The following is a 25,272-nucleotide window of genomic DNA, read 5'->3' as shown; positions in this document are numbered from 1 at the left end:
TATCAGTTATCATCAAACAGAAATGGACTTCTGATTGGAGTTGAGAGGAAGTTAAAGATCTGCAGTAATTTCACTCAGATTTTACAAATTTACACAAATCCATCATTGAGAAAAAAATGGTCAGAATGACCAGTCCAGATTTGTTTGAATCAGACATCAGGGAATGGCTGGTATGCATCTTGTTGTTGGTCGACATGACAAGGTAGAAGTTGTCAGTAACCACTGACAGAGGGATTCAAAAATTCTGTAACGGATTAAAGACATGCTCCAGTACTTTGTCGACTAAGAAAAACTTTTTTTTAAACCTCCCGCTTTGGCATGGATGTGTCAATGTGTACAGTGCCTTCGGAAAGTATTCAGACCTCTTGACTTTTTCCACATTTTGTTATGTTACAGCCTTATTCTAAAATTGAAATCAATCAATCGACACACAATACCTCATAATGGCAAAGCAAAAACCCAGAAATATCCCATTTTCATAAGTATTCAGACCCATACTTTGTTGAAACACCTTTGGCAGCACCTACAGCCTTGAGTCTTCTTGGGTATGACACTACAAGCTTGGCACACCTGTATTTGGGGAGTTTCTTCCATTCTTCTCTGCAGATCCTCTCAAGCTCTGTCAGGTGGGATGGGGAGTATTGCTCTCCCATCTCCACAGAGGAACTCTGGAGTGCTTTCAGAGTGACCATCCAGTTCTTGGATCACCTCCCTGACCAGAGCTCGTCTCCCCCGATTGTTCAGTTTGGCCAGGCGGCCAACTCTAAGAAGTTTTGGTGGTTCCAAACTTTCTCCATTTAATAACGATGGAGGCCAGCCAGTGTGTTCTTGGGGACCTACAAGGCTGCATATTTTTTTTGGTACCCTTCCTCAGATCTGTGTCTTGACTTAAACCTGTCTCGGAGCTCTACGGACAATTCCTTGTACCTCATGGCTTGGTTTACTTTTTTTGTACAGTCAACTGTGGGACCTTTTAGACAGGTGTGACACTTTCCATGTCCAATAAATTGCATTTACCACAGGTGGACTCCAATCAAGTTGTAGAAAAATCAAGGATGATCAATGGAAACAGGATGCACCAAGCTCAATTTCAAGTATCATAGCAAAGAATCTGAATACATCTGTAAATAAGGTATTTCTATTTGTAATACATTTGGTAAAATTCCCCAAAAACATTTCACTTCCGTATTGTGTGTAGATTGCTGAGGAGATATATATATATATATTTTAAATAAGGCTGAAACATAACATTTGGAAAAAGTGAAGGGATGTAAATATTTTCCAAAGGCACTGCACATGCATATGAGGAGATTTACTGTTTAATTAACCTCAATTAGCCACAAAATCCAGTTTGAAAGTGACTTTTCTTGCAGCTGTGCAGTGTCATTTTCCCTACATTTCCCCCCCACGTGGGCCAGCCCCCTAACAATTCGAGTTCTAGACAATGAGCTCCAGCCCCTCGTATTTGAGTGACAGCTAGCAAGAGGCCTACCAAGCATTATCCAATGTGGCTGCCCCAAAGGCTCAGTGGAGACCGCAATTTTCAGGGGCCCACTTTTGGCTTGTGAGTGCTACTTTCAGAAGTACTGGCTAAAAAGTATACAAAAGTACTGGAGAATTTCTTTACGATTCGTATTTGGGGGTAGGGTAATCTGATGCTAGATCTGAAGTAGGATGGGTGCAATTTCTACCTGGAGACTCGATTTTGTAATGAGTACCGTGCTACTGTACATGCAACAAACACTCAAACTGGACAGTTTAATCTCAATCTCTTCATTCAAAGACTCAATCATGGACACTTACTGACAGTTGGGGCTGCTTTGTGCAATGAATTGTCTATACCTTCTTTCTCTTTGTGCCGTTGTCTGTGCCCAATAAATGTTTGTACCATTTTGTCATGTTGTGTTGCTACCATGCTGTGTTGTGCTGCTGCCATGTTGTGTTGCTACCATGTTGTGTTGCTACCATGCTGTGTTGTGCTGCTGCCATGTTGGGTTGCTACCATGCTGTGTTGTCACATGTTGCTACGTGCTTCTACACCTGCATTGCTTGCTCTTTGGGGTTTTAGTCTGGGTTTCTGTACAGCACTTTGAGATATCAGCTGATGTACGAAGGGTTATATAAATAAATGTGATTTGTTATGTGTTGCTGCTGCCTTGCTAGGTTGTCGTCTCCGGTCTCTCTTTATCTAGTGTTGTGTCGTCTCTTGTCGTGATGTTTGTCATAATTTTTTAAATTCATCCTAGCCCGTCCCCGCATATTTGCCTTTTGGTAGGCCGTCATTGTAAATAAGAATGTGTTCTTAACCGACTTGCATAGTTAAATAAAGGTTAAATAAATAAAATATGCCAATGGTGGTGTGTGATGCCTTCCAGTGGCCCAGAGTGAGAACACATGTCACATGGTCACGCAGCAGAGCAATAGCTGTGCAATCCCGCCCTACATGAGATCATCCCCCTCTTATATCCTGCCAGTTACCGTGCAGCGCTATCTGCTTAGTCATGATGCATCTGCTATTATTTGGCACGTTCCTAAGTTTAGAAGTTGCCGACGCCTGACAGATCTTACAACACATGGATAGGAATTTGAAGTATCAGCTAACCACATGTTATAGCAATTTATCAGTCAATGATGTGGCACGCACCCATTATCTAGTGTGTGTGTCAGTGTGTGATTTTTTTTGTCTGTGTACAGTATGAATGAAGTTAGAGGTAGTTTTTGCGAGCCAATGCTAATTAGTGTTATCGCAATGACTGGACATCTATGGGTATCTCTGTACACAGACATAAAAAATGGTATCCACAAGTTCATCTGACTCTTGGGACGTAGATAAATGGCCTTATTGCCAAAATCCCAGAGTAGCCCTTCAAACATATACAGATTAAGAAAGTCCTCACATAGCTTTGTTACTAGACTAGATGTAAACAAAACAGGTTACATCACAAAAATGCGTGTTCGACCTTTGTGACAAAAAACAAGACAAGGAGTAACTTTTTGAACGCATTTATATTTTAAAACCCACATTCCTTTGCAGTTAAGGCTTCAGCTTCACTACACAGGTGCATTTGTGACACATAGCAATGGAACGCTTTTACAACGAGAGAAACTATTTACAGAACTGGATCAACAGGAGGAGGGCTGGTCAGTTGGAGCTCTATGGGGCAGCTTTGGGGTCAAAATTGTCAGGAAAAGTCCATTTGATAATTTTCTAAATGTATTGTCAAAACTCAAAGTCTCAGCTTCTCACACACAGTCGGTGAGTGGCATTCGTAACAGACTAGAGAGCCCGGGTCCCAAATGGCACCCTATTCCCTATATACTGCACTACTTTTGACCAGAACCCATGGGCCAAGGTCAATAACTGGAACATGGCTTTTAGAACAGGGTTTGGCTCTTCAGTTAAGCTGATTAGTGGGGTGGGAGTGGGACTGTAGGTTGGCTGGGCCTGAAAAGGATCATTCAAAAATAACATTTTTACATTCATACAAAACTTCTTATCATTTCATCTCCTTAGTCTATACAACTGAATTTGGATTTCCTTCACTCAAACTGAGAGACTTCTCAGTAAAACACAAATCTTATCAGATAACATACAATTAACCCAACAGAGAGAGAGAATGTCCCAGCTCAGCTGCCCCATAATTTGACTATCCACGACCCCTGCTCATTCCGCTAGGGCATTGCCGCTTCATAATTTGGCGTTAGGGAGATATGCGCACTCTAATTACCATTCGCCGCCTAGAACGTAAACTTAAAGCTGTGGATCAAATGCAGCCCGATATTGCTTTAAAGCTGCTTGAGTCAGGAGGTGCGTTGTTGTATAATCCTGTCACAAAGGCCTCTACTACAGAGGCCATTGTAGTTCCTCTGGGAAACGGGCCTTTCTCCCAGGCAACATGAAGAGGCCAGAGGCAAGATGGGAGGGCGCACAATCGCTAAACTGGCCAATGGGGTCATTCCATGCACCCGGCAACAGGTGTGAGGCAGCAACTGGTGTCAGGTAATTGGGCCTCCTACACAAACCGGGAGGTTCAAAAGAAGAAAGAAAAAGGAGGGATGGGGGGGAATGTGAGACAGAGAAAAGAATAACCCAGCTGGGTGCTAGTCTCCTTTAATGTTGGGGGAGAGGGATATGCACTTTAGCGGAGGAGTCGGTATTGTATTATACCCCCCCACTCAGGATTTTTGAGGGAAGAGTATCTATGTGTAAAGGCTAGAAGGCCCAAACATTTAAAGTAGTTTGGTTAAGAAGAACACAATGGTAAACAAATTCTAAATGCAATGCCACATCACTTAAGTGCCTTTAATCAAATGATTTCACAACATCCTCCCCCACGCTGTGATTAACAGTTGGGTGGGGCTCACATTCTAGAAACAGCCCAAAACCACAGCAGGACAAACTTGTCACTCCACAAACAGCTAGTCTCCTCACATGACTTCTATGGTCTGTAAGTAGTTCCAACAGCTTGATTGGTCCGCAACATCGGTTTTCATATCATTATAAAAATGTATATTATTTCCTAAAATCTTAATTTGGCCAGTGAGTGCATCATGGTGTCAGGGGGAAGAGGAGTCAGGGGAGTTCATCTAGGCTGGGATTGGTATGTCACAACAGCACCATATGTTCCTCATAAAAGAGACTGATTACCTTAAAATAATGCTATTTTTTATAAACCAGATCTCCAACCTCAGATATCCTCCCTTGATCAAGTCTACCTATCAGAGATGCTATACTTACGGGGAACCGGGCCATCAGAAACTACACCACATCACTAAATCAATGTGCTTTGCAATGTGAAGAATATCTCAAGATACACGTGAGTTTACAAAAACAATGACACCTTCGTAAACTTGAGTTGCAGTCCTCCTCATCCCACACAATGGTGGCTTTACTTTCCAGCCCAACGATCTTACGGTACACATTAAGTCCTGACCCCTGCTATCAAAAGTCCCACAAAGCCCTTTGTTGAACCCATGACCCCTCTCTGCCATGCAGTGCAAGCCTCTGATTGGCTTAAACAGTCAAACTCCATCACAAGGGGCCCATTGCCTCCGCCACACAGAAGGTGAAGTGTGTGTTGAAAAAAAAAGTCAACTGAATAAATAGAAAAGCCAGCTCAAAGCATTTCACTGTGGACCTAACAGTACACTAGAGTGATTGAGCTAACTTGATCATCTTGAACGAGATACAGACGAGAAAGCTATATAGGTCTAGTCCTGTGTCCTTGAATCCAGTTGCACTGCTTTTTCGATTTGTTCCCCTCTAATGAACTGATTTAGAGCTGGGACACCACATGGGTGTAATTCATTATCAGGTACAACAGAAAACCAGCAGGTTCCGGACATCGTAGTGTACGAGTTTGAATACCCCTGATCCATGACCTCAAATGCTTTTATATAGCCAACACGCAACCTCGTATGTATAAACATCTTAATTACAGAGTGATAAAGAGGGCATATTCACCTACGAGTCCATCTGAGGAAGATTATAATAATCATTTTAAAACACAGTGCTGCTGGACATTTGATTAGAGAGATGGAAGCCTTTTACACCAGACGAAATGTCCAAAAAGGCAACATCCACCCCCACCAAAAAAAAAGCAAGAAAAACTAAAAGACAAGCAAGAACCGAAAAACAAAACGATGACAACCTACACTGGTAGGGAGGGACTCATTTGAAATGGCTGGGCGGGGGGATGAAGGGGGCAGATCGGTCGTTGGTCAGGGTCCGACGCAGTTTCACTCCCCGGATCATAGTGACCATGTGACCTCCGGCCTCCGAGGGCTCCTCCGCATCCTGCTCCTGGGCGGCAGGGGGCTGTTGGGGGGGCAGGCAGTGCCCGCTCTCCACCAGCTGGTTGGCAGTGCCAGAAGTATTGTGCTGTTGTTGGAGATGAGACTGCTGCTGAATCGGTTGCTGCTGTTGTTGTATGAGCTGCTGTTGCTGAAGCTGCTTTTGATGTTGGAGCTTCTGTTGCTGCTGCTGCTGGAGCTGCTGTTGGTACAGTTGTTGCTGCTGCTGTAGCTGTTGTTGCTGGAAACGTTGCTGTAATTGAAACGTTTGCTGCGGTTGTTGTGTCTGGGCTGTTGGTTGCACCTGATGTGTCTGGGGCTGCTGTTGATACTGCAGGTGCTGCTGCTGGTACTGCTTTTGCTGCTGCTGGTGCAGGGCGTACTGCTGCTGCTTGCTCAGCTGGTACAGCTGCTCCGAGCTACCCATGGGAACTGGCGCCTGGCCCGGGATCAGCGAGTAGTACGGTGATGTGGACGAAGAATGGTGCAAGGGCATGGCGCTCAGGCTCTGGGTCGATGTGCACAGGCTGTGCTTGGTGTGGACCAGCCCGTGGTCCACCTTCCAGCTCATGGCCATCCCGCCCTCTGGTGGCCCCATGTTCTCATTGCTCCCACTGTTCCCCCCTCCGCCGCAGTTGCCTCCCCCTCCTTCTACGCCCAGGGCTTTGAGGGGCACTTGGGGGGTGCAGATGGGGATAGGCACGCCGCCGCTGATGGTGCCGCGGCGGTAGGCAGGCTTGGAGGAGGGCTTGCGGCGGATGGTGGCAGTGTGCGATTGGCACAGGCCCAGCAGCTCGGGCTCAGCCAGCAAGCTGACTGTGGAGGCGGGTCGCTTGCTCTGGAACATCTTGCGGTACTGCAGGCTGAGGTCACTGTTGCGCGGGATGGTGGAGGACTTGTCAAAGTCAGGTGGGCCATGATGCTCCTCCTCGCCCCGGCGCAGGCAGATGTAGTCGTAGTCTGGTGGGTGGAGAAGGAGGGAGAGAGGGATGAGGGAGAGATGGATAAAGGAGGGGTGAGGAGGAGGAACGAGAGTAAACCTGTGGTTACTTAGAGTGGAGGAACACACAATGCATTTATTTCCTAACTGGAAAATAACATGGAAAGAAAGCAGACGCTTTGGACTGGGGTGGAAAATCTGACCTGATGCATTCCGTTATAAACCAAGTACTTTGTTGCACAAAGCTCTTCTACACTAAAGTACGTGAGACTGCATTGAAGACCAGAAATATTCGGTGGAGTCAGACATGTAAAATGTATTAGAGAACCACAGAAACTCAATGAGGCCAGATTTGTCCCAAACATTATAACCGAATGATGTCTGCATCCCAAATTGCACACGGTTCTCTATTTAGTGATCACCTTCTGACATAGGGCTTTGAATCACTGGCCAGTTTATGACCGGAAGTATAAAAAAAAATAATAATAAAAAAAATTTAAAAAAATTAAAAGGAAGAAAAAAAGCCGTATCTGAAGAGGAAGAAATTAGGGGGCGGAGGGGGTGTATATATGATAAAGGGTGAGTCACCACAAAGCGATGACCTGTTACCAGGCGATGATGGTAAACACACTAACGCAATTTCCAGACAGTACCACATACGCAAACACGTGCATACGCCCAATCACTCACATAAGAACTCCGCTCATCCTCTTAAGCAAAGGTTTTGTCTCTCCTTCACATGTCACACACACACACCAAATGTTCTACGCTAATGCTCTTCTTTCACTAGCAAAAGGTCATTTGATGTGATGACAACTCACACTAAATCACTGTGGATGATCTTGCCATTTCACTTGTAAGGAACAGAGAGGGACAAATCTAAACAGTAATGGACAAGAAACCTACCATAAAGAGGCAGCTCTTTACAGCTGAAAAATAATATAGAATTGCGTTGAACTTACATACAAAAAGAAAAACAACTTATTGTGAGCTTTTTCCACATTTTGTTACGTTACAGCCTCATTTGAAAATTGATTAAATAAATATACACACAAAACCCCATAATGACAAAAAAAAAAAATGGTGTGCAAATGTATTAAAAATAAAAAACAGAAAAAGTACCAAGTATTCAGACCCTTTGCTATGAGACTCAAAATTGAGCTCAGGTGCATCCTGTTTCCATTCACCATCCTTGCAAGGACCTATGTAAGGTCCAACAGTTGACAGTGCATGAGTGCATGAGTGCATGTCAGAGAAAAAAAAACAAGCCATGAGGTTGAATGAATTCTCCGTAGAGCTTCGAGACAAGATTGTGACGAAGCACAGATCTGCGGAAGGGTACTAAAAAAAATGTCTGCAGCATTGAAGGTCTTCTATACTCCTCAGTAGAAGGCACATGACAGCCGGCTTGGTGTTAGCCAAAAGGCACTAACCTGGCACCATCCCTACAGTGAAGCACAGTGGTGGCATCATCATGCTGTGGGGATGTTTTTCAGCGGCAGGGACTGGGAGACTAGTCAGGATCGAGGAAAAGATGAATGGAGCAAAGTACAGAGAGATCCTTGATAAAAACCTGCTCCAGCGTGCTCAGGACATCAAACTAGGGCGAAGGTTGACCTTCCAACAGGGCAACAACCCTGAGCACACATCCAAGACAACGCAGGAATGGCTTCGGGACAAGACTCTCAATGTCCTTGTGTGGCCCAGCCACAACCCGATCTAACATCTCTGGATTGACCTGAAAATAGCTGTGCAGCAACCCTCCCCATCCAATCTGACAGAGCTTCAGGGGATCTGCTGCAGAGAAGAATGGGAGAAACTCCCCAAATTCAGGTGTGTCAACCTTGTAGCGTCATACCCAAGAAGACTCGAGGATGTAATCGCTGCCAAAAGGTGCTTCAACAAAGTACTGAGTAAAAAACATTTCTAAAAACCTGTTTTTGTTTTGTCATTGTGGGATAGTGTGTGTAGATTGATGAGCAAAATACTTTTAATCTATATCGTAACAAAAAGTAAAAAGTCAAGGGATCTGAATTACGTTCTGAATGCACTGTTGGTGCCGTTACAATATGTATTACTATTCTCAAAATTCGATATCTATTGCGATTCAATACTGCACTGTTATGTTCCAAAGATATTGCACACTGTCTGCTGCAGAGAGACAAGAGAGAGCATGAGACAATTCGTTTTGATCAGTCATGAAAATAGAAGGGCTGAAAGCACATTGGCTCACTATTTAAAAATAATACTGAGGCCAAGCTACAGGATGAAAAATACCAGTTTTGGTGCAGGTCTAGCCGACTAGCGCTAGCTAACGCTACCTAGCAAACAAATATAGAACATGTAATATCATCCAAAAATAATATTGCGATATATAACTATCAATATTTTCTCCCATCACTAGGTAGCACTGCAGACAAAAGCGCATAATACTACCAGAGGCTACTTGCACAGGCTGATGCTGTAATAATGCTGTTGAAACAGGCACATTGATTAGACAACAGTGAAGACATGCTTCTGTTTTGGTTGTGAAATGACAGAAGTGACAGTCTTGCATGCGACAGACTGCAAAACAATCACAGACACATGTGCAGACAGACACACAGATAAGGCAGGTAGGCAAACAGATCGAAGAGTACAAATAGAGACCATACTTCAATCATGACACGTACACAGACAGACAAACAATACGACACAAATGCATTATAAGATCCCAGACAGAAACCGACTGAAAAACAGATCAGGCTGAGCCAGAGAGAGACAGACAGACATACAATACCAGTCAAAAGTTTGGACACACCTAATCATTCAAGGGTTTTTACTTTGTAGAATAAAGACATCAAAACTATAAAATTACACATATGGAATCATGTAGTAATCCAAAAAGTGTTAAACAAATCAACATCTATTTGAGGAATTCCCTTAACCGGCTTCATGAGGAATGCTTTTCCAGCAGTCTTGAAGAAGTTCCCACATATGCTGAGCACTTGTTGACTGCTTTTCCATCACTCTGCAGTCCAACTCATCCCAAACCATCTCAATTGGGTTGAGATCGGGTGATTGTGGAGGCCAGGTCATCTGATGCAGCACTCCATCCTTCTTGGTAAAATAGCCCTTACACAGCCTGGAGGTGTGTTTTGGGTAACTGTCCTGTAGAAAAACAAATGGATAGTGGGACTAAGCACAAACCAGGTAGGATGGCGTATCGCTGCAGAATTCTGTGGTGGCCATGCTGGTTAAGTGTGCCTTGAATTCTAAATAAATCACAGACAGTAGCTGTGTTCGAATACCCATACCAACATACTGTATACTACATACTATTAGTTCATTTAGTATACTGTAAACGATCGGTGTCCTTTCAGTTGAGCATACTCTACCGGAAGTTGATTATGTTGCTATGCAACCTCTTGCATAGCAAGTGTTTGTAAATACAATCTGGAGTGCCAGAGTGTGCTCTGGGAGTTCTTAAATTGAGCATTGTCAGATTGTCTATTTGTAAATTCTGAACGTTTCCCCTCTCAGATCGCACACTGGCCGAGGTGTAGGGTTGATCTGAGAGTTCTGACCATCACAACGGAAATGCAGTCAAGCACACACGCTAACTGGCTAGCTACTTCCAGACACAAATGAGAAAACACCTCACTGACCATTTTACTCGCCATAGCAGAGCTGATTAGGCTGTTTTCATGACACTGGCTAAATTAAAAACAGGTGTTGAGCGTTCGTAAATTCCTCAGTTATTCTGCGCTCTGGCACTCAGACGAGAGTGCTTTGAAATCGGAGTATATAGCCAGAGCGAATTTATGTCCATTGAGAACGCACAACAACTATACCACTTAGATATGAATGACGTGAATAATCAAGTCAATAAACATTGGGTAGTTAGATAGTGTATCGTTAATATACTGCCAAGTTCAATGTATTAGTAGCCAACTAACGAGGTAGCTAGCTAACATACCGGTAGTACCTATGTTGTAATGATATTCTATGTGGTTCATAAGGATAGCGAAGCCAACACATTGTCAGCCAACATAACGTGTAGCGTAAATCATTTGAAATGTCATTACAATGCTCAACATGTTCTCAACATTTGTCATATTTAACTCTTGGATCTAGGGGGTAGAACCTTCACTTTTTTCAACTTCCTGCTACTCATGCCAAGAATATAAGATATGCATATTATTCATGGATTTGAATAGAAAACACTGAAGTTTCTAAAACTGTTTGAATCATGTCTGTGACTATAACAGAACTTATGTAGCAGGCAAAACCACGAGGACAAACTGTTCAGATTTGTTCTCCCCCTGTCTCTGTTCCCGGAGTTGTCATTGCCCAGGGATATTTCTTAGGAACCTGTTTTCAGTTCCTACCGCTTCCACTGGATGTCATCAGTCTTTGGAATTTGGTTGAGGTTATTCCTTTGTGCAATGAAGAAGTAGGCCAACTAGGAACTGGGTACACTGTTGAGAGTTGCGCAAGATGTAAAAAGTATCGCTGGTTTGTTCATTCCTGTATTTGTATGCTCTCTCTAATTCTCTTTCTTTCTCTCTCTCGGAGGACCTGAGCCCTAGGACCATGCCTCATGATGACTCCTTGCTGTCCCCAGTCCACCTGGCCATGCTACTGCTCCAGTTTCAACTGTTCTGCCTGTGATTATTATTATTTGAACATCCTGGTCATCTATGAATATTTGAACATCTTGGCCATGTTCTGTTATAATCTCCACCCGGCACAGCCACCCCACATAGCCTGGTTCCTCTCTAGGTTTCGGCCTTTCTAGGGAGTTTTTCCTAGACACCGTGCTTCTACACCTGCATTGCTTGCTGTTTGGGGTTTTAGGCTGGGTTTCTGTACAGCACGTTGAGATATCAGCTGATGTACGAAGGGCTATATAAATAAATTTGAACACAGAAAGACCGTCTACAATTTGATCGATAATTAACGGTTAAAAATACCCAATGTTGTATTACAAAAGTAGTTTTGGCAAAGTTTATAGGCAACTTTTGAAATATTTTGCAGTGACGTTATGTTTTTTGTAAGCTGGTTTTTCTGGATCAAACGCGCTTTATAAATGGACATTTTGGATATATATTGACGGAATTAACCGAACAAAAGGACCAATTGTGATGTTCATGGGACATATTGGAGTGCCAACAAAAGAAGGCATAGGTAATGCATGTTTTATATTTTATTTCACTGTTTTGTGTAGCGCCTGCAGGGTTGAAATATGCTAACCCTTTTGTTTACTGCTGGTGCAGGCTATCAGATAATAGCTTCTTATGCTTTCGCGGGAAAAGCATTTTTAAAATCTGACATGTTGGCTGGATTCACAACGAGTGTAGCTTGAATTGAGTATCTTACATGTGTGATTTAATGAAAGTTTGAATTTTATAGTATTTTATTTGAATCTGGCACTCTGCATTTTCCCTGGCAATTGGCCAATTGAGACATTTGCGTCCCGCCTATCCCTAACTAGTTTTAAAGCAATTCATTTGTATCCGCACTTGGACTTCGGCTGCATATTTTCTGCAAATCTGAAAATGTTGTGAAGCCACGCCCATTTCCCAAAGAATTGCATTATGGGCCCTAAAAGTACGGCAATAGAATCCACTGCGTGCATACTTCGTATTTTGGTGAATGTAGTACGACATCCGGGAACTTTTGGCATATTCACTTTATCCTGTTAGTATGGGTATTCGAACACAGCCAGTGTCACCACCACCTCCATCCTTCAACGGTGGGAATCTGTTCCCAGACTCTGCTTCTCACAAAGATACGGCAGTTAGAACCAAAAATCTAATTTGGTTAATCAGACGAAAGATTTCCACCTTTCTAACGTCCATTGCTCGTGTTTCTTGGACCAAGCAAGTCTCTTCTTCATATTGGTGTCCTTTAGTAGTGGTTTCTTTGCAGTAATTCGACCATGAAGTCTTGATTTACGCAGTCCCCTCTGAACAGTTGATGTTGAGATGTGTCTGTTACTTGAACTGAAGCATTTATTTGGGCTCCAATTTCTGAGGTGCAGTTAACTCTAAACCTCTGGGTCTTCCTTTCCTGTGGCGGTCCTCATGAGAGCCAGTTTCATCATAGCGCTTGATGGTTTTTGCGACTGCACATGAAGACATTTTTTGAAATGTCCCGCATTCACTGACCTTCATGTCCTAAAGTAATGATGGACTGTCGTTTCTCTTTGCTTACTTGAGCTTTTCTTGCCAAATAAGGCTACCTTCTGTGTACCGCCCCTACCTTGTCACAACACAACTGATTGGCTCAAATGCATTAAGGAAAGAAATTCCCAAAATAAGGTACACCTGTTAATTGAAATGCATTCCAGGTGAGACTGTGCAAAGCTGTCATCAAGACAAAAGGTGGCTACTTTGAAGAATCTCAAATAAAATACATTTAGACTTGTTTAACACTTTTTTGGTTACTACATGATTTCATATGTGTTATTTAATAGTTTTGATGTCATAAATATTCTACAATGTAGAATATAAATAAAAAAAATAAAAATGAAGAAAAACCCTTGAATGAGTAGGTGTGTACAAACTTTTGACTGGTACTGTACACAGGCAGACAGAGGGACATGCAGACAGAGAACCCACCATTCCCGTGTGACCACAGGGGGATAAGTAGTGTCTTGTCAAAAGTAGCGCACTAGGTAGACCATAGGGTGCCAGGGGCTTGGTGGTGATGGTGAGCAGTGGTCACTACTAACCGTGGGAGGGGATGGTGTCCTCGGAGCAGGAGGGCGTGGTGGTCTGCGTGCTGTAGCCGCTGGAGCAGTGGAGGGAGTCGTGGCTGGTGCGGGGGGCCTCCGAGTTGAGCCCTCCGCCGAGGGCCAGGGCCAGCTGCTCCCGGGCACTCTGGGGCTATGAGAGGGAGGAAGATCATTGTTTAGAAGGAAAAAAGGGAATGTGTACAATGGAAGAGAATCCCTCCTCAACCTCAGTGTTCAGCTGACGGTGGCAGCAGAGGCCAAGAATTACACCCTAGTAAATACTGGTACATGCAATCATGCATGGGGCTGGGCTGCCCAACCCTCTTCCTGGAGATCTACCATTCTGTGGATTTTCAGTCAAACCCTAATTTAACACCTGATTCTACTAATTAGACTCTCAACAAGACTGAATCAGATATGCTAAATTAGGGTTGGACTGAAAACCTACAGGACAGTAGATCTCCAGGAAGAGGGTTGGGCAGCCCTGACTTAAGCTCTCACCTGTGTTTAAAAAAAAAAAAAAATTAACAAAGGTAATAACTGTTACTGCCAACACTTACATGCTTGTTAGACGACAATTAGTTACAGCTATTATTTACCCTGGAATAATGCCTAGGTAATGCAAGGTGTTGCCATCACTTCTGTGTGGAAATATGTCTTAAGTTATCCTACAATCAATTAAGTATAAATGGATTACCAAAAGTCAGGTTGGTTTGTCAATGATACACAAATGGAGGAAAGCACTGCACCGGTGCTTATTTGCTTTAATCATTGACCACATATCAAAGTACAAACTGATAAGCATTCTATGGAGGTGCGAGTGTGTGTCTCAGCTTGTGTGTGTGCAACTCTCTGTGTGGGTGTGTGAGCGTGTGCATGTGTCAGCTTGTGTGTGTGCGTGCGAGTCTCTGTGTGTGTGTGTGTGTGTGTGTGTGCTACCTTTCCGGATGTGGACAAGGCGCGGGCCCTCTCTCCGTGCTGTGTGTAGGAGTTGTGAGGAGGCGGCATGGCCGTGCCGTTCTCTGTGCCCGACCCGGTATGTCCCGACCACGACCCGCTCACCTCCTGAAATGAACACCAACAACATCAGATTGTGCCACTGCCAACTCAATGTACCAATAGTAGAGGTTGACCGATTAGCATTTTTCAAGGACCAAAAAAGCCGATACCGATTAAATCAGTCGAATAGTTTTAAAAAAAATGTAATAATGACAATTACAACACTTATTTTAACTTAAATATAATACATCAATAAAATCAATTTAGCCTCAAATAAATAATGAAACATGTTCAATTTAGTTTAAATAATGCAAAAACAAAAGTGTTGGAGAAGAAAGTAAAAGTGCAATATGTGCCATGTAAGAAAGCTTACGTTTAAGTTCCTTGCTCAGAACATGAGAACATATGAAAGCTGGTGGTTCCTTTTAACATGAGTCTTCAATATTCCCAGTTAAGAAGTTTTAGGTTGTTGTTATAGGACTATTTCTCTCTATACCATTTGTATTACATTAACCTTTGACTATTGGATGTTCTTATAGGGAATTTAGTATTGCCACTCTCCTCGCTCCTACCTGGGCTCGAACCAGGAACACATCGACAACAGCCACCCTCGATGCAGCGTTACCCATGCAGAGCAAGGGGAACAACCACTCCAAGTCTCAGTGAGTGACGTTTGAAACTCTATTAGCGCGCACCCCTCTAACTAGCTAGCCGTTTTACACCAGCCTAATCCCGGGAGTTGATAGGCTTGAAGTCAAACAGCGCAATGCTTGAAGCACAGCAACGAGCTTCTGGCAAAACGCACAAAAGTGCTGTTTGAATGAATGCTTACGAGCCTGCTGCTGCCTACCACCGCTCAGTCAGACTGCTCTATCAAATCATAGACTTAATTATAACATAATAACACACAGAAATACGAGCCTTAGGTCATTAATATAGTCGAATCTGGAAACCATCATCTCGAAAACAAGACGTTTATTCTTTCAGTGAAATACGGAACCATTCCGTATTTTATCTAACGGGTGGCATCCATAAATCTAAATAATTCCTTTTACATAATTACGTAAAATTCTGGCAAATTAGGCACCTGGCAACCTTGTGCACTGCGCCCGGCCCGCCACAGGAGTCGCTGGTGCGCGATGAGACAAGGATATCCCTACCGGTCAAACCCTCCCTAACCCGGCCGACGCTAGGCCAATTGTGCGTCACCCCACGGACCTCCCGGTCGCGGCCGGTTATGACAGAGCCTGGGCGTGAACCCAGAGTCTCTGGTGGCACAGCTGGCGCTGCAGTACAGCGCCCTTAACCACTGCACCACCCGGGAGGCAATCCAGAGATGTTCGATCTGGTCCAGGCTTTGGCTGGACCACACAAGGACATTTAGAGACTTCTCCCGAAGCCACTCCTGCGTTGTCTTGGCTGTGTGCTTAGGGCCGTTGTTCTGTCGCCCCAGTCTGAGGTCCTGACCGCTCTGGAACAAGTTTTCATCAAGGATCTCTGTACTTTGCTCAGTTCATCTTTCCCTCGATCCTGGCTAGTCCCCCCCCCCCTGCCGCTGAAAAACATCGCCACAGCATGATGCTGCCACCACCATGCTTCACCGTAGAGATGGTGACAGGTTTCCTCCAGACATGACAGTTGGCATTTCGGCCAAAGAGTTAAATCTTGGTTTCATCAGACCAGAGAATCTTGTTTAGTCCTTTGACTAAGGAGTGGCTTCCACCTGGCTACTACCATAAAGGACTGATTGGTGGAGTGCTGCAGAGATGGTTGTCCTTCTGGAAGATTCTCCCATCACATTTACACAAGGTGCCTTATGTAAAGGCGAGAGGAACTCTGGAGCTCTGTCAGAGTGACCGTTGGGTTCTTGGTCACCTCCCTGACCAAGGCCCTTCTCCCCAGATTGCTCAGTTTTGCCGGGCAGCCAGCTCTAGGAAGAGTCTTCGTGGTTCCAAACTTCTTCCATTTAAGAATGAAGGAGGTCACTCTGTTCTTGGGGACCTTCAATGATGCAGACATGTTTCAGTACCCTTCCCCAGATCTGTGCATCGACAATCCCGTCTCGGTGCTCTACGGACAATTTCTTTGACCTCATGGCTTGGTTTTTGCTCGGACATGCACTGTCAACTGTGGGACCTTATATAGACAGGTGTGCCTTTCCAAATCATGTCCAATCAAGTTGTAGAAACATCAAGGATGATCAATGGAAACAGGATGCACCAAAGCTCAATTTTGAGTCTCATAGCAAAGGTTCTGAACACTTAAGTAAATAAGGTATCAGTTTTAGTTTTTTACTAAGTTGCAAAACATTCAAAAAATCTGTTTTCGCTTCGTCATTATGGGGTATTGTGTGTAGATTGATGAAGATTTTTATTCATTTAATCCATTTCAGAATAAGGCTGTAACATAAAATGTGGAAATAGGGAATGGGTCTGAAAACTTTCCGAATGCACTGTATGCCTACAGCTCATGCAAAAACAAAACAAGCAGTGGCCTGTTTGATGTGACCGAGAAACAAAAGTCCACATGACAATATGTATCAGAGGTTAATGTATCTGGATAAGGCTGGGCTGTGCAGAGCAGAGGAAACAAACACTGAAGAACGGGATGTTGACATAAGGATGGGTACTGTGAAGGTCAGCGAGCCGATCACTGATAAGGACTGGAGGGAGTTAGAGGCACAGTAACAGAATTACACATTAGACCTCTATATTACAAAAAAAGCTATATAAAATTACTATAATTAGCACAGCTCTATTATATGGGTTAAAGAGTTATTGAGAGCAATGGCTTTTAGGAGTTTTTGGGCCATCGGCAGGGGCTAGTTGGGTTATACACTGCTAAAAAGAATAAAGGGAACACTAAAATAACATCCTAGATCTGAATGAATGAAATATTCTTATGAAATACTTTTTTCTTTACATAGTTGAATGTGCTGACAACAAAATCACACAAATTATCAATGGAAATCAAATGTATCAACCCAAGGAGGTCTGGATTTGGAGTCACACTCAAAATTAAAGTGGAAAACCACACTACAGGCTGATCCAACTTTGATGTAATGTCCTTAAAACAAGTCAAAATGAGGCTCAGTAGTGTGTGGCCTCCACGTGCCTGTATGACCTCCCTACAACGCCTGGGCATGCTCCTGATGAGGTGACGGATGGTCTCCTGAGGGATCTCCTCCTAGACCTGGACTAAAGCATCCGCCAACTCCTGGACAGTCTGTGGTGCAACGTGGATGGAGCGAGACATGATGTCCCAAATGTGCTCAATTGGATTCAGGTCTGGGGAACGGGCGGGCCAGTCCATAGCATCAATGCCTTCCTCTTGCAGGAACTGCTGACACACTCCAGCCACATGAGGTCTAGCATTGTCTTGCATTAGGAGGAACCCAGGGCCAACCGCACCAGCAAATGGTCTCACAAGGGGTCTGAGGATCTCATCTCGGTACCTAATGGCAGTCAGGCTACCTCTGGCGGCACATGGAGGGCTGTGCGGCCCCCCAAAGAAATGCCACCCCACCCCACACCATGACTGACCCACCGCCAAACCGGTCATGCTGGAAGATTTTGCAGGCAGCAGAATGTTCTCCACGGCGTCTCCAGACGGTCACGTGTGCTCAGTGTGAACCTGCATTCATCTGTGAAGAGCACAGGGCGCCAGTGGCGAATTTGCCAATCTTGGTGTTATTTGGCAAATGCCAAACGTCCTGCACGGTGTTGGGCTGTAAGCACAACCCCCACCTGTGGACGTCGGGCCCTCATATTACCCTCATGGAGTCTGTTTCTGACCGTTTGAGCAGACACATGCACATTTGTGGCCTGCTGGAGGTCATTTTGCAGGGCTCTGGCAGTGCTCCTCCTGCTCCTCCTTGCACAAAGGCTGAGGTAGCGGTCCTGCTGCTGGGTTGTTGCCCTCCTACGGCCTCCTCCACGTCTCCTGATGTACTGGCCCATCTCCTGGTAGCGCCTCCATGCTCTGGACACTACACTGACAGCCCCACAAACCTTCTTGCCACAGCTCGCATTGATGTGCCATCCTGGATGAGCTGCACTACCTGAGCCACTTGTGTGGGTTGTAGACTCCGTCTCATGCTACCACTAGAGTGAAAGCACCGCCAGCATTCAAAAGTGACCAAAACATCAGCCAGGAAGCATAGGAACTGAGAAGTGGTCTGTGGTCCCCACCTGCAGAACCACTCCTTTATTGGGAGTGTCTTGCTAATTGCCTATAATTTCCACCTGTTGTCTATTCCATTTGCACAACAGCATGTGCAATTTATTGTCAATCAGTGTTGCTTCCTAAGTGGACAGTGTGATTTCACAGAAGTGTGATTGACTTGGAGTTACTTTTTATTGTTTAAGTGTTCCCTTTATTTTTTTGAGCAGTGTATATAACTTCAAGTTGCAAATTTTACATTTCCAGTGGGAAGCAGGTCAAGTTATGGGCTGAAAGTAAATTAGCGAAAGCTGTTTTTCTCGCTCACACTTAGACACTGGATGCTTTCATTTTACACAACAAAAACATACGTTTCACACACACCCCACCATTACAGAGACATAGGGTACTTATATAACACTAGAAAGGCAGAGAACGTCACAGTGATTCAAAACTAATAAACAATGTACTGCCATTTTCTTTAACAAATCTATAAAACAGAGTCATTGTGAGAATCTCAATATCACTAACAGAACTGGTGTTACAACCACTTTTAGGATGGCATGTCATTTTCTGAATGGTTTTCCACCGCTGTCCCTCCGACAGTAGGGCCTGCTCCCCTCCTCCTCCAGACAGTTGAAAGTGCCACGCCCAGTTGATAATTTAGCACATATAACAATAGATTAAATAAATGAAGCATAGTATGATGGGGGAGAATGGGTGCGTTGATGAGCGAGGGGAAGCGAATAATGCATGGCTATTCTATTGTATTAATCGATTCTAATTCTAATCTCAAAACAGTACCCTATATCAGTCCAAATTTTGGTTAGCCGCTGATGTTGACACCAAGTAAATGCTGAACAGCTTTTCATATTTGGGAAAGTATTCATATCGGGCATGATGCTTGTGGAACCTTACGTCGGCAAGGAGAGAAATGTCACCATTGGGAAAATAAACCTTTTCTACTCTATAGGTCGGTGTGGATGTTTAACCTCAGATGGAACAGCTGTACTCGGTGAAAGGAGGAACTCCCTGCTGGCCTGTTGCAGGGGTCTACAACATGTTTAACTTGGCTGCTATCAACGCACGCATGTTGTTCAAGCAGTGCATGAACAAAACAATGAGCAGGAGAGAAGATTTCATCGCGAGTCTGGCACACAGGCTACGTACGTTAGAGATATGACGTCCAAGGCAGCAGAAAGAACCCCCAATACCCGTTTCAGCTGCAAGCAACTTGTTTGTGGGAAGTGTTGCAAGCAACTGAAATTGACAAAAATGTGTGTCAACTGTTAGGACAAGGAATAACAACTAAATGAGATTCAACTGATGACATTGCGTGAAGACGGACAACATACTGTAAGCACGAGCAAGACGACAAATAATGTATCCAATAACTGACAATTGACTGCTGTCATCGACAATTATAATGCCACTATTGCTTTTGTGCCGATTCCCACTATTCACAACACACTTGGCGCTTATACTGATGTTAACCCTACTAATATTTTCTTAATTTGACTGCACGTCTTGGTGGTTTGGGTATTTAAATTTGTTTTGTTGTTATAAAAAAAAGTGGTTACTGTGTTCCAACGTACATGCTTTTTGTTTCATTATGCACCACAAACATTTATTTTACACTTGAAATTCTGTGTCTTTAGTGGTTTTCCATTTTTAAATATAGCCTACAGTAACATAAATGAATGAAAATGTTATCCCCAAAAATGTGTATTCTAATGTCACATAAGACCTGAAAAATTAGAATTGATTTAATATATTCTATTGGAACAACTTAGAACATTGACGTCCAAAAGAAGTGTCAGTGGCACGAAGGGGTTCAACGAGGTCAGGTCTTTCTAGTGTTAAAACATACACATATATGCACCAAACGACAAAACACAAACACACAAGGTAAAGACTACACACTTATGTGGGGGCCAGAGTGGACGCCAGGGGGGGGTATTACAGGGGGTCATTAAGGCTTGAGTTCTCCCACGGCGGTGTCCGCGGCTGGCAGAACGGGCATGGGTGCAGTGGGCACCAGAGTGGAAGGAGGAGGTGAGCAAGCTGCCCTCGCTGAGAGCGTGCGGTGCCCCCAGCCCTCAAAGCAGGCCAACGGACTGGGTGAGCAGCACTACCCACGGAAGGGGGACGGGAAGGGATAGAGAGAATGATTTGTGTTTGAAGAAACGGGAGTGTAGAGAGTACTGTCTAACATGAGTAACTTAGGAAGGGGGCCAGACAGAGCAAGGTCTTTCTTTTAAATGGTTCACTGGGGTTTTCAAATAAGTTTAAAGTTTATATTCAACAGTAGTCAAGTTAGGAAAGGGCAACAGACTGAACCTATGATGCCGTGGACCGAACATTTTAACATTTTATTTTTAAACACAGAAGACAACATCACACAAACATCAACTACATCACACCTGCCCAGACGCACATGCTCACATCTTCCAGCGCCCGCATCACTCTCTGCCATAATATTTCAAATTACTTCCAATTGAGCCCCCTGGGCAAAAGTGCAGCAATGGGCCGATGATCGATGCATTTGGAAAAATTCAGCAGCCAAAGTAATATTGGGTCTGTCACGCTTCTGCATTGAGATGACATGGAGCACTTCAGAAGGGAGCTGTGAAAGTGTAGACAGCTGTGTGGATTACCTGTGCTGATTCCATGGAGGGTGGGCGGAGGTGAATGCCATCCAAAGAGGAGGTGATGGAGTCCAGAGAGGGGACGTGCCTCACAGAGTTGTAGTTACTGAGAGAGCAAGAGAGAGCAAGAGAGAGCGAGCGGGGGAAAAGTGTGTGTGTGGGAGAGCGCAAATTAATGAAAAAGAGACAAGCAGACATGAAAAACCTGCGCCATTTCTTCTGAAACTGAGCCAAACGACAGTGGGTGAGGCAAACGTCTGATCATTTGAATCTGTTTTGGTGCACTATGTCCTGCCCTATTCAAGCTCAGACATAACATAGAACACAAAATCCACAAAGAAAATCACAGCAGACATAAGTCACTTAGCCAACTCAACTGGGGGTGTGCCCCAAGCCACAAACTATCTTGAACGGGTACTATAGTAAGGCTACATCCCAAATGGCACCCTATTCACTATATCAGGGCTCTCCAACCCTGTTGCTGGAGAGCTACCGTCCTGTAGGTTTCGGTTCCATCCCTCTAGCACACCCAATTCTAATAATTAGCTAATTGATTAGCTGAATCAGGTTAGTTACATTTGAGGTTGGATCGAAATCTGAAAGGACAGTAGCTTTCCATGAACAGGTTGAGGGACCTGCCCTATATAGTGTACTACTTTTGCCCACTGGTCAAAAGTAGTGCACTATGTAGGAAATAGGGTGCCACCTGGGACACTAAATGTGTGAATGCACTCATGGATGTTGGTGTCCATGCTAATCGTTAAAATAGAAAGCCTGTCCTCTTTCATGGTCTGAATGCATAAATGCTCTGCTCCATCAACACCACAGGTTTTGACCGGCAGTAGTAGGTGCTTAAGTGGAAACTGAGTTTGGTCCAGAGAACACACTGTACTGGAAATGACCGTTCTATATGACTATACCATACGGCACGCTCGCTACTGTTGCTCGGTGGCAAATGTTTAAACCGTTGTTTGGTGTACATTATAGAAGTCATGTCACCTTCGGCCCAGCAAATAATGTAATGAATGTCATAAGCTACATCAATTACAATAGAGCACATATCAACACATTCAAATACACCGATAGACAGTTGTGTGCTTTTAGAGGGGGGTTCGGCTATGGTGCACTTGGGGATTTGATCCGTTTTGGCTGTGGCCTGGACAACCAGTAGACTCAACACACACACAACAAACACACATAGGCAATGGGATACTGACGCTTATTCCCGTCGCACATACAGTGAGATGCAGCTAAGAACGTGTGTGCATGTGTGCCTTTGCGAGAGTGCACGTGTTCTGTGCATGCCTGTACATGCTCTGTGTGTGTGTGTGTGCCAGGATGGTAAAAGAGACAAGACACCACGCATGTTTTTCTTCAGTTCCCTTGGCTCAACTTCCAGTGTCAACATTTTACTTTACTCAGTCGTCTGCGCTCTTCATCACCCCTTCCTCCATCCCTCTCCAAGGCTGCATCCCAAATGGCACCCCATTGAACCCCGTTACAAGAGCACACTTCCTAAGCTGGCTCCAGTCTGTGCGAAAGCACAGACACACCGAACTTCACTTAGCTGCTGCTACTATCCATTTGATACAGTTTTGCTTCCTGCACACTTCACCCTTCTTCCCCTCCTCCCACTTTGCCTATTTGGTGAGCTCTCTAAAATGTCAAGATGGCCCCAATGCAGTGTCAAAGGCAGCACATTTGGTGTGAAGCAGTGTGTGTGTGTGCCAATATGTCTACCTGAGTACATTGTGTAGAGGGTGTGTGAGTGTGCGCATGTTTATGCATGCATGTGTGTGGGTTTAGCTACCCGCTGATGCTGCTCGTGCGGGACAGTGTGTTGCTGGGGGAGGCAGGGGGCGTCTGGTAACTGTAGCTGTAGTCTGATCCCTTCAGATCCAGGATCACCTGTTCAGAAGTAGGGAGAAAAAGAGTTTCAATGTGGGAGAATGAGAATATGGATAAGTGGGAGTTTCTAACACTGCGTGCAAGTACGTGATTAAGTGCATTTGTGAAGGTATATTGATGTCAGTGTGTGTGCGGCATGAACAAGTGTGTGTGTCCACGTCTTTTTTGGTGAAAATATAGATGTCTGTGTCAAGTGTTTGGCTGTGTGTAAGAACCATCCATCGAACCTGTTCACTGGCCGGGGGTAGTTTGCTGGGCTCGGCCGTCAGGGTGCTCAGGTCTTCCAGGATGGTCTGCAGGTGGGTCACCTCTCCGAGCATGCTGATCTCATGATCCTGCACACAAACAACCACAGAACCCAGATCAGACACACAACCAATAAACAAAAAGCAGTCATCCCTATTCACAGATCTCAAATCAGTTGAGAGACACACAACTAAGAGGTAGAAATCACCCCTAACCATATGGAAATACAATTGATGACCAAAAGTATGTGGACAACTGCTCATCGAACATCTCATTCCAAAATCATGGGCATTTACAGTTGAAGTCGTAAGTTTACATACACCAGCCAAACACATTTAAACTCAGTTTTTCACAATTCCTGACATTTAATCCTAGTAAACATTCCCTGTCTTAGGTCAGTTAGGATCACCACTGTATTTTAAGAATGAGAAATGTCAGAATAATAGTACAGAGAATGATTTATTTCAGCTTATATTTCTTTCACAATCGCAGAGGGTCATAAATATACATACAGTCAATTAGTATTTGGTAACATTGCTTTTAAATTGTTTAACTTGGGTCAAATGTTTCAGGTAGCCTTCCACAAGCTTCCCACAATAAGTTGGGTGAATTTTGGCCCATTCTTCCTGACAGAGCTGGTGTAACAGTCAGGTTTGTAGGCCTCCTTGCTCGCACACGCTTTAATAGATCTGCCCACAAATTTTCTATAGGTTTGAGGTCAGGGCTTTGTGATGGCCACTCCAATACCTTGACTTTGTTGTCCTTTAGCCATTTTGCCACAACTTTGGAAGTATGCTTGGTGTCATTGTCCATTTGGAAGACCCATATGCGACCAAGCTTTAACTCCCTGACTGATGTCTTGAGATGTTGCGTCAATATATCCACATAATTTCCCTTCCTCATGACGCCATCTATTTTGTGAAATGCATCCCTCCTGCAACATGATGCTTCCAACCATGTGCTTCACGGTTGGGATGGTGTTCTTCGGCTTGCAATCCCCTCCTCCAAACATAACGATGGTCATTATCGCCAAACAGTTCATTTTTTTGTTTCATCAAACCAGAAGACATTTCTCCAAAAAGTATGATCTTTGTCCCAATGTGCAGTTGCAAACCATAGTCTGGATTTGTTATGACGGTTTTGGAGCAGTGACTTCCTCCTTGCTGAGCGGCCATTCAGGTTATGTCAATATAGGACTCATTTTACTGTGGATATAGGAACTCTGCCTAGAAGGCCAGCATCCCGGAGTCACCTCTTCACTGTTGATGTCGAGACATGTCGCTCCTACCAGGTGGCGTGGCGAGAATCTGTCTCCTCACCACGCGCTCTCACCACTGGTGTCCCCCAGGGCTCTGTTCTAGGCCCTCTCCTATTCTCGCTATACACCAAGTCACTTGGCTCTGTCATAACCTCACATGGTCTCTCCTATCATTGCTATGCAGACGACACACAATTAATCTTCTCCTTTCCTCCTTCTGATGACCAGGTGGTGAATCGCATCTCTGCATGTCTGGCAGACATATCAGTGTGGATGACGGATCACCACCTCAAGCTGAACCTCGGCAAGACGGAGCTGCTCTTCCTCCCGGGGAAGGACTGCCCGTTCCATGATCTCGCCATGACGGTTGACAACTCCATTGTGTCCTCCTCCCAGAGCGCTAAGAACCTTGGCGTGATCCTGGACAACACCCTGTCGTTCTCAACTAACATCAAGGCGGTGGCCCGTTCCTGTAGGTTCATGCTCTACAACATCCGCAGAGTACGACCCTGCCTCACACAGGAAGCGGCGCAGGTCCTAATCCAGGCACTTGTCATCTCCCGTCTGGATTACTGCAACTCGCTGTTGGCTGGGCTCC

General features: G+C 44.4%; 1 protein-coding gene across 1 annotated transcript in view; it reads right to left on the bottom strand.

The window, feature by feature from the left end:
* Positions 1 to 2,987: 2,987 nt before the first annotated feature.
* Positions 2,988 to 25,272, bottom strand: part of LOC118388908 (protein MTSS 2) — a 104,828-nt gene continuing 82,543 nt past the window's right edge. Inside the window, exons 8-13 of the mRNA XM_035778504.2 lie at positions 23,398 to 23,505; positions 23,073 to 23,170; positions 21,272 to 21,368; positions 14,394 to 14,519; positions 13,452 to 13,605; positions 2,988 to 6,753 (exon numbers count right to left, since the gene is read on the bottom strand). Of these exons, the coding sequence (XP_035634397.1) occupies positions 5,672 to 6,753; positions 13,452 to 13,605; positions 14,394 to 14,519; positions 21,272 to 21,368; positions 23,073 to 23,170; positions 23,398 to 23,505 (1,665 nt within the window). The 3' untranslated portion in view covers positions 2,988 to 5,671. The remainder of the gene's footprint in view (positions 6,754 to 13,451; positions 13,606 to 14,393; positions 14,520 to 21,271; positions 21,369 to 23,072; positions 23,171 to 23,397; positions 23,506 to 25,272) is intronic.

Source organism: Oncorhynchus keta, chromosome 10 (assembly GCF_023373465.1).
Source record: "Oncorhynchus keta strain PuntledgeMale-10-30-2019 chromosome 10, Oket_V2, whole genome shotgun sequence".
In the NCBI taxonomy this organism is placed as follows: Eukaryota; Metazoa; Chordata; class Actinopteri; order Salmoniformes; family Salmonidae; genus Oncorhynchus; species Oncorhynchus keta.
The sequence above is the reverse complement of the archived record's forward strand: the minus strand, read 5'-3'. Positions and strand labels throughout refer to the sequence as shown.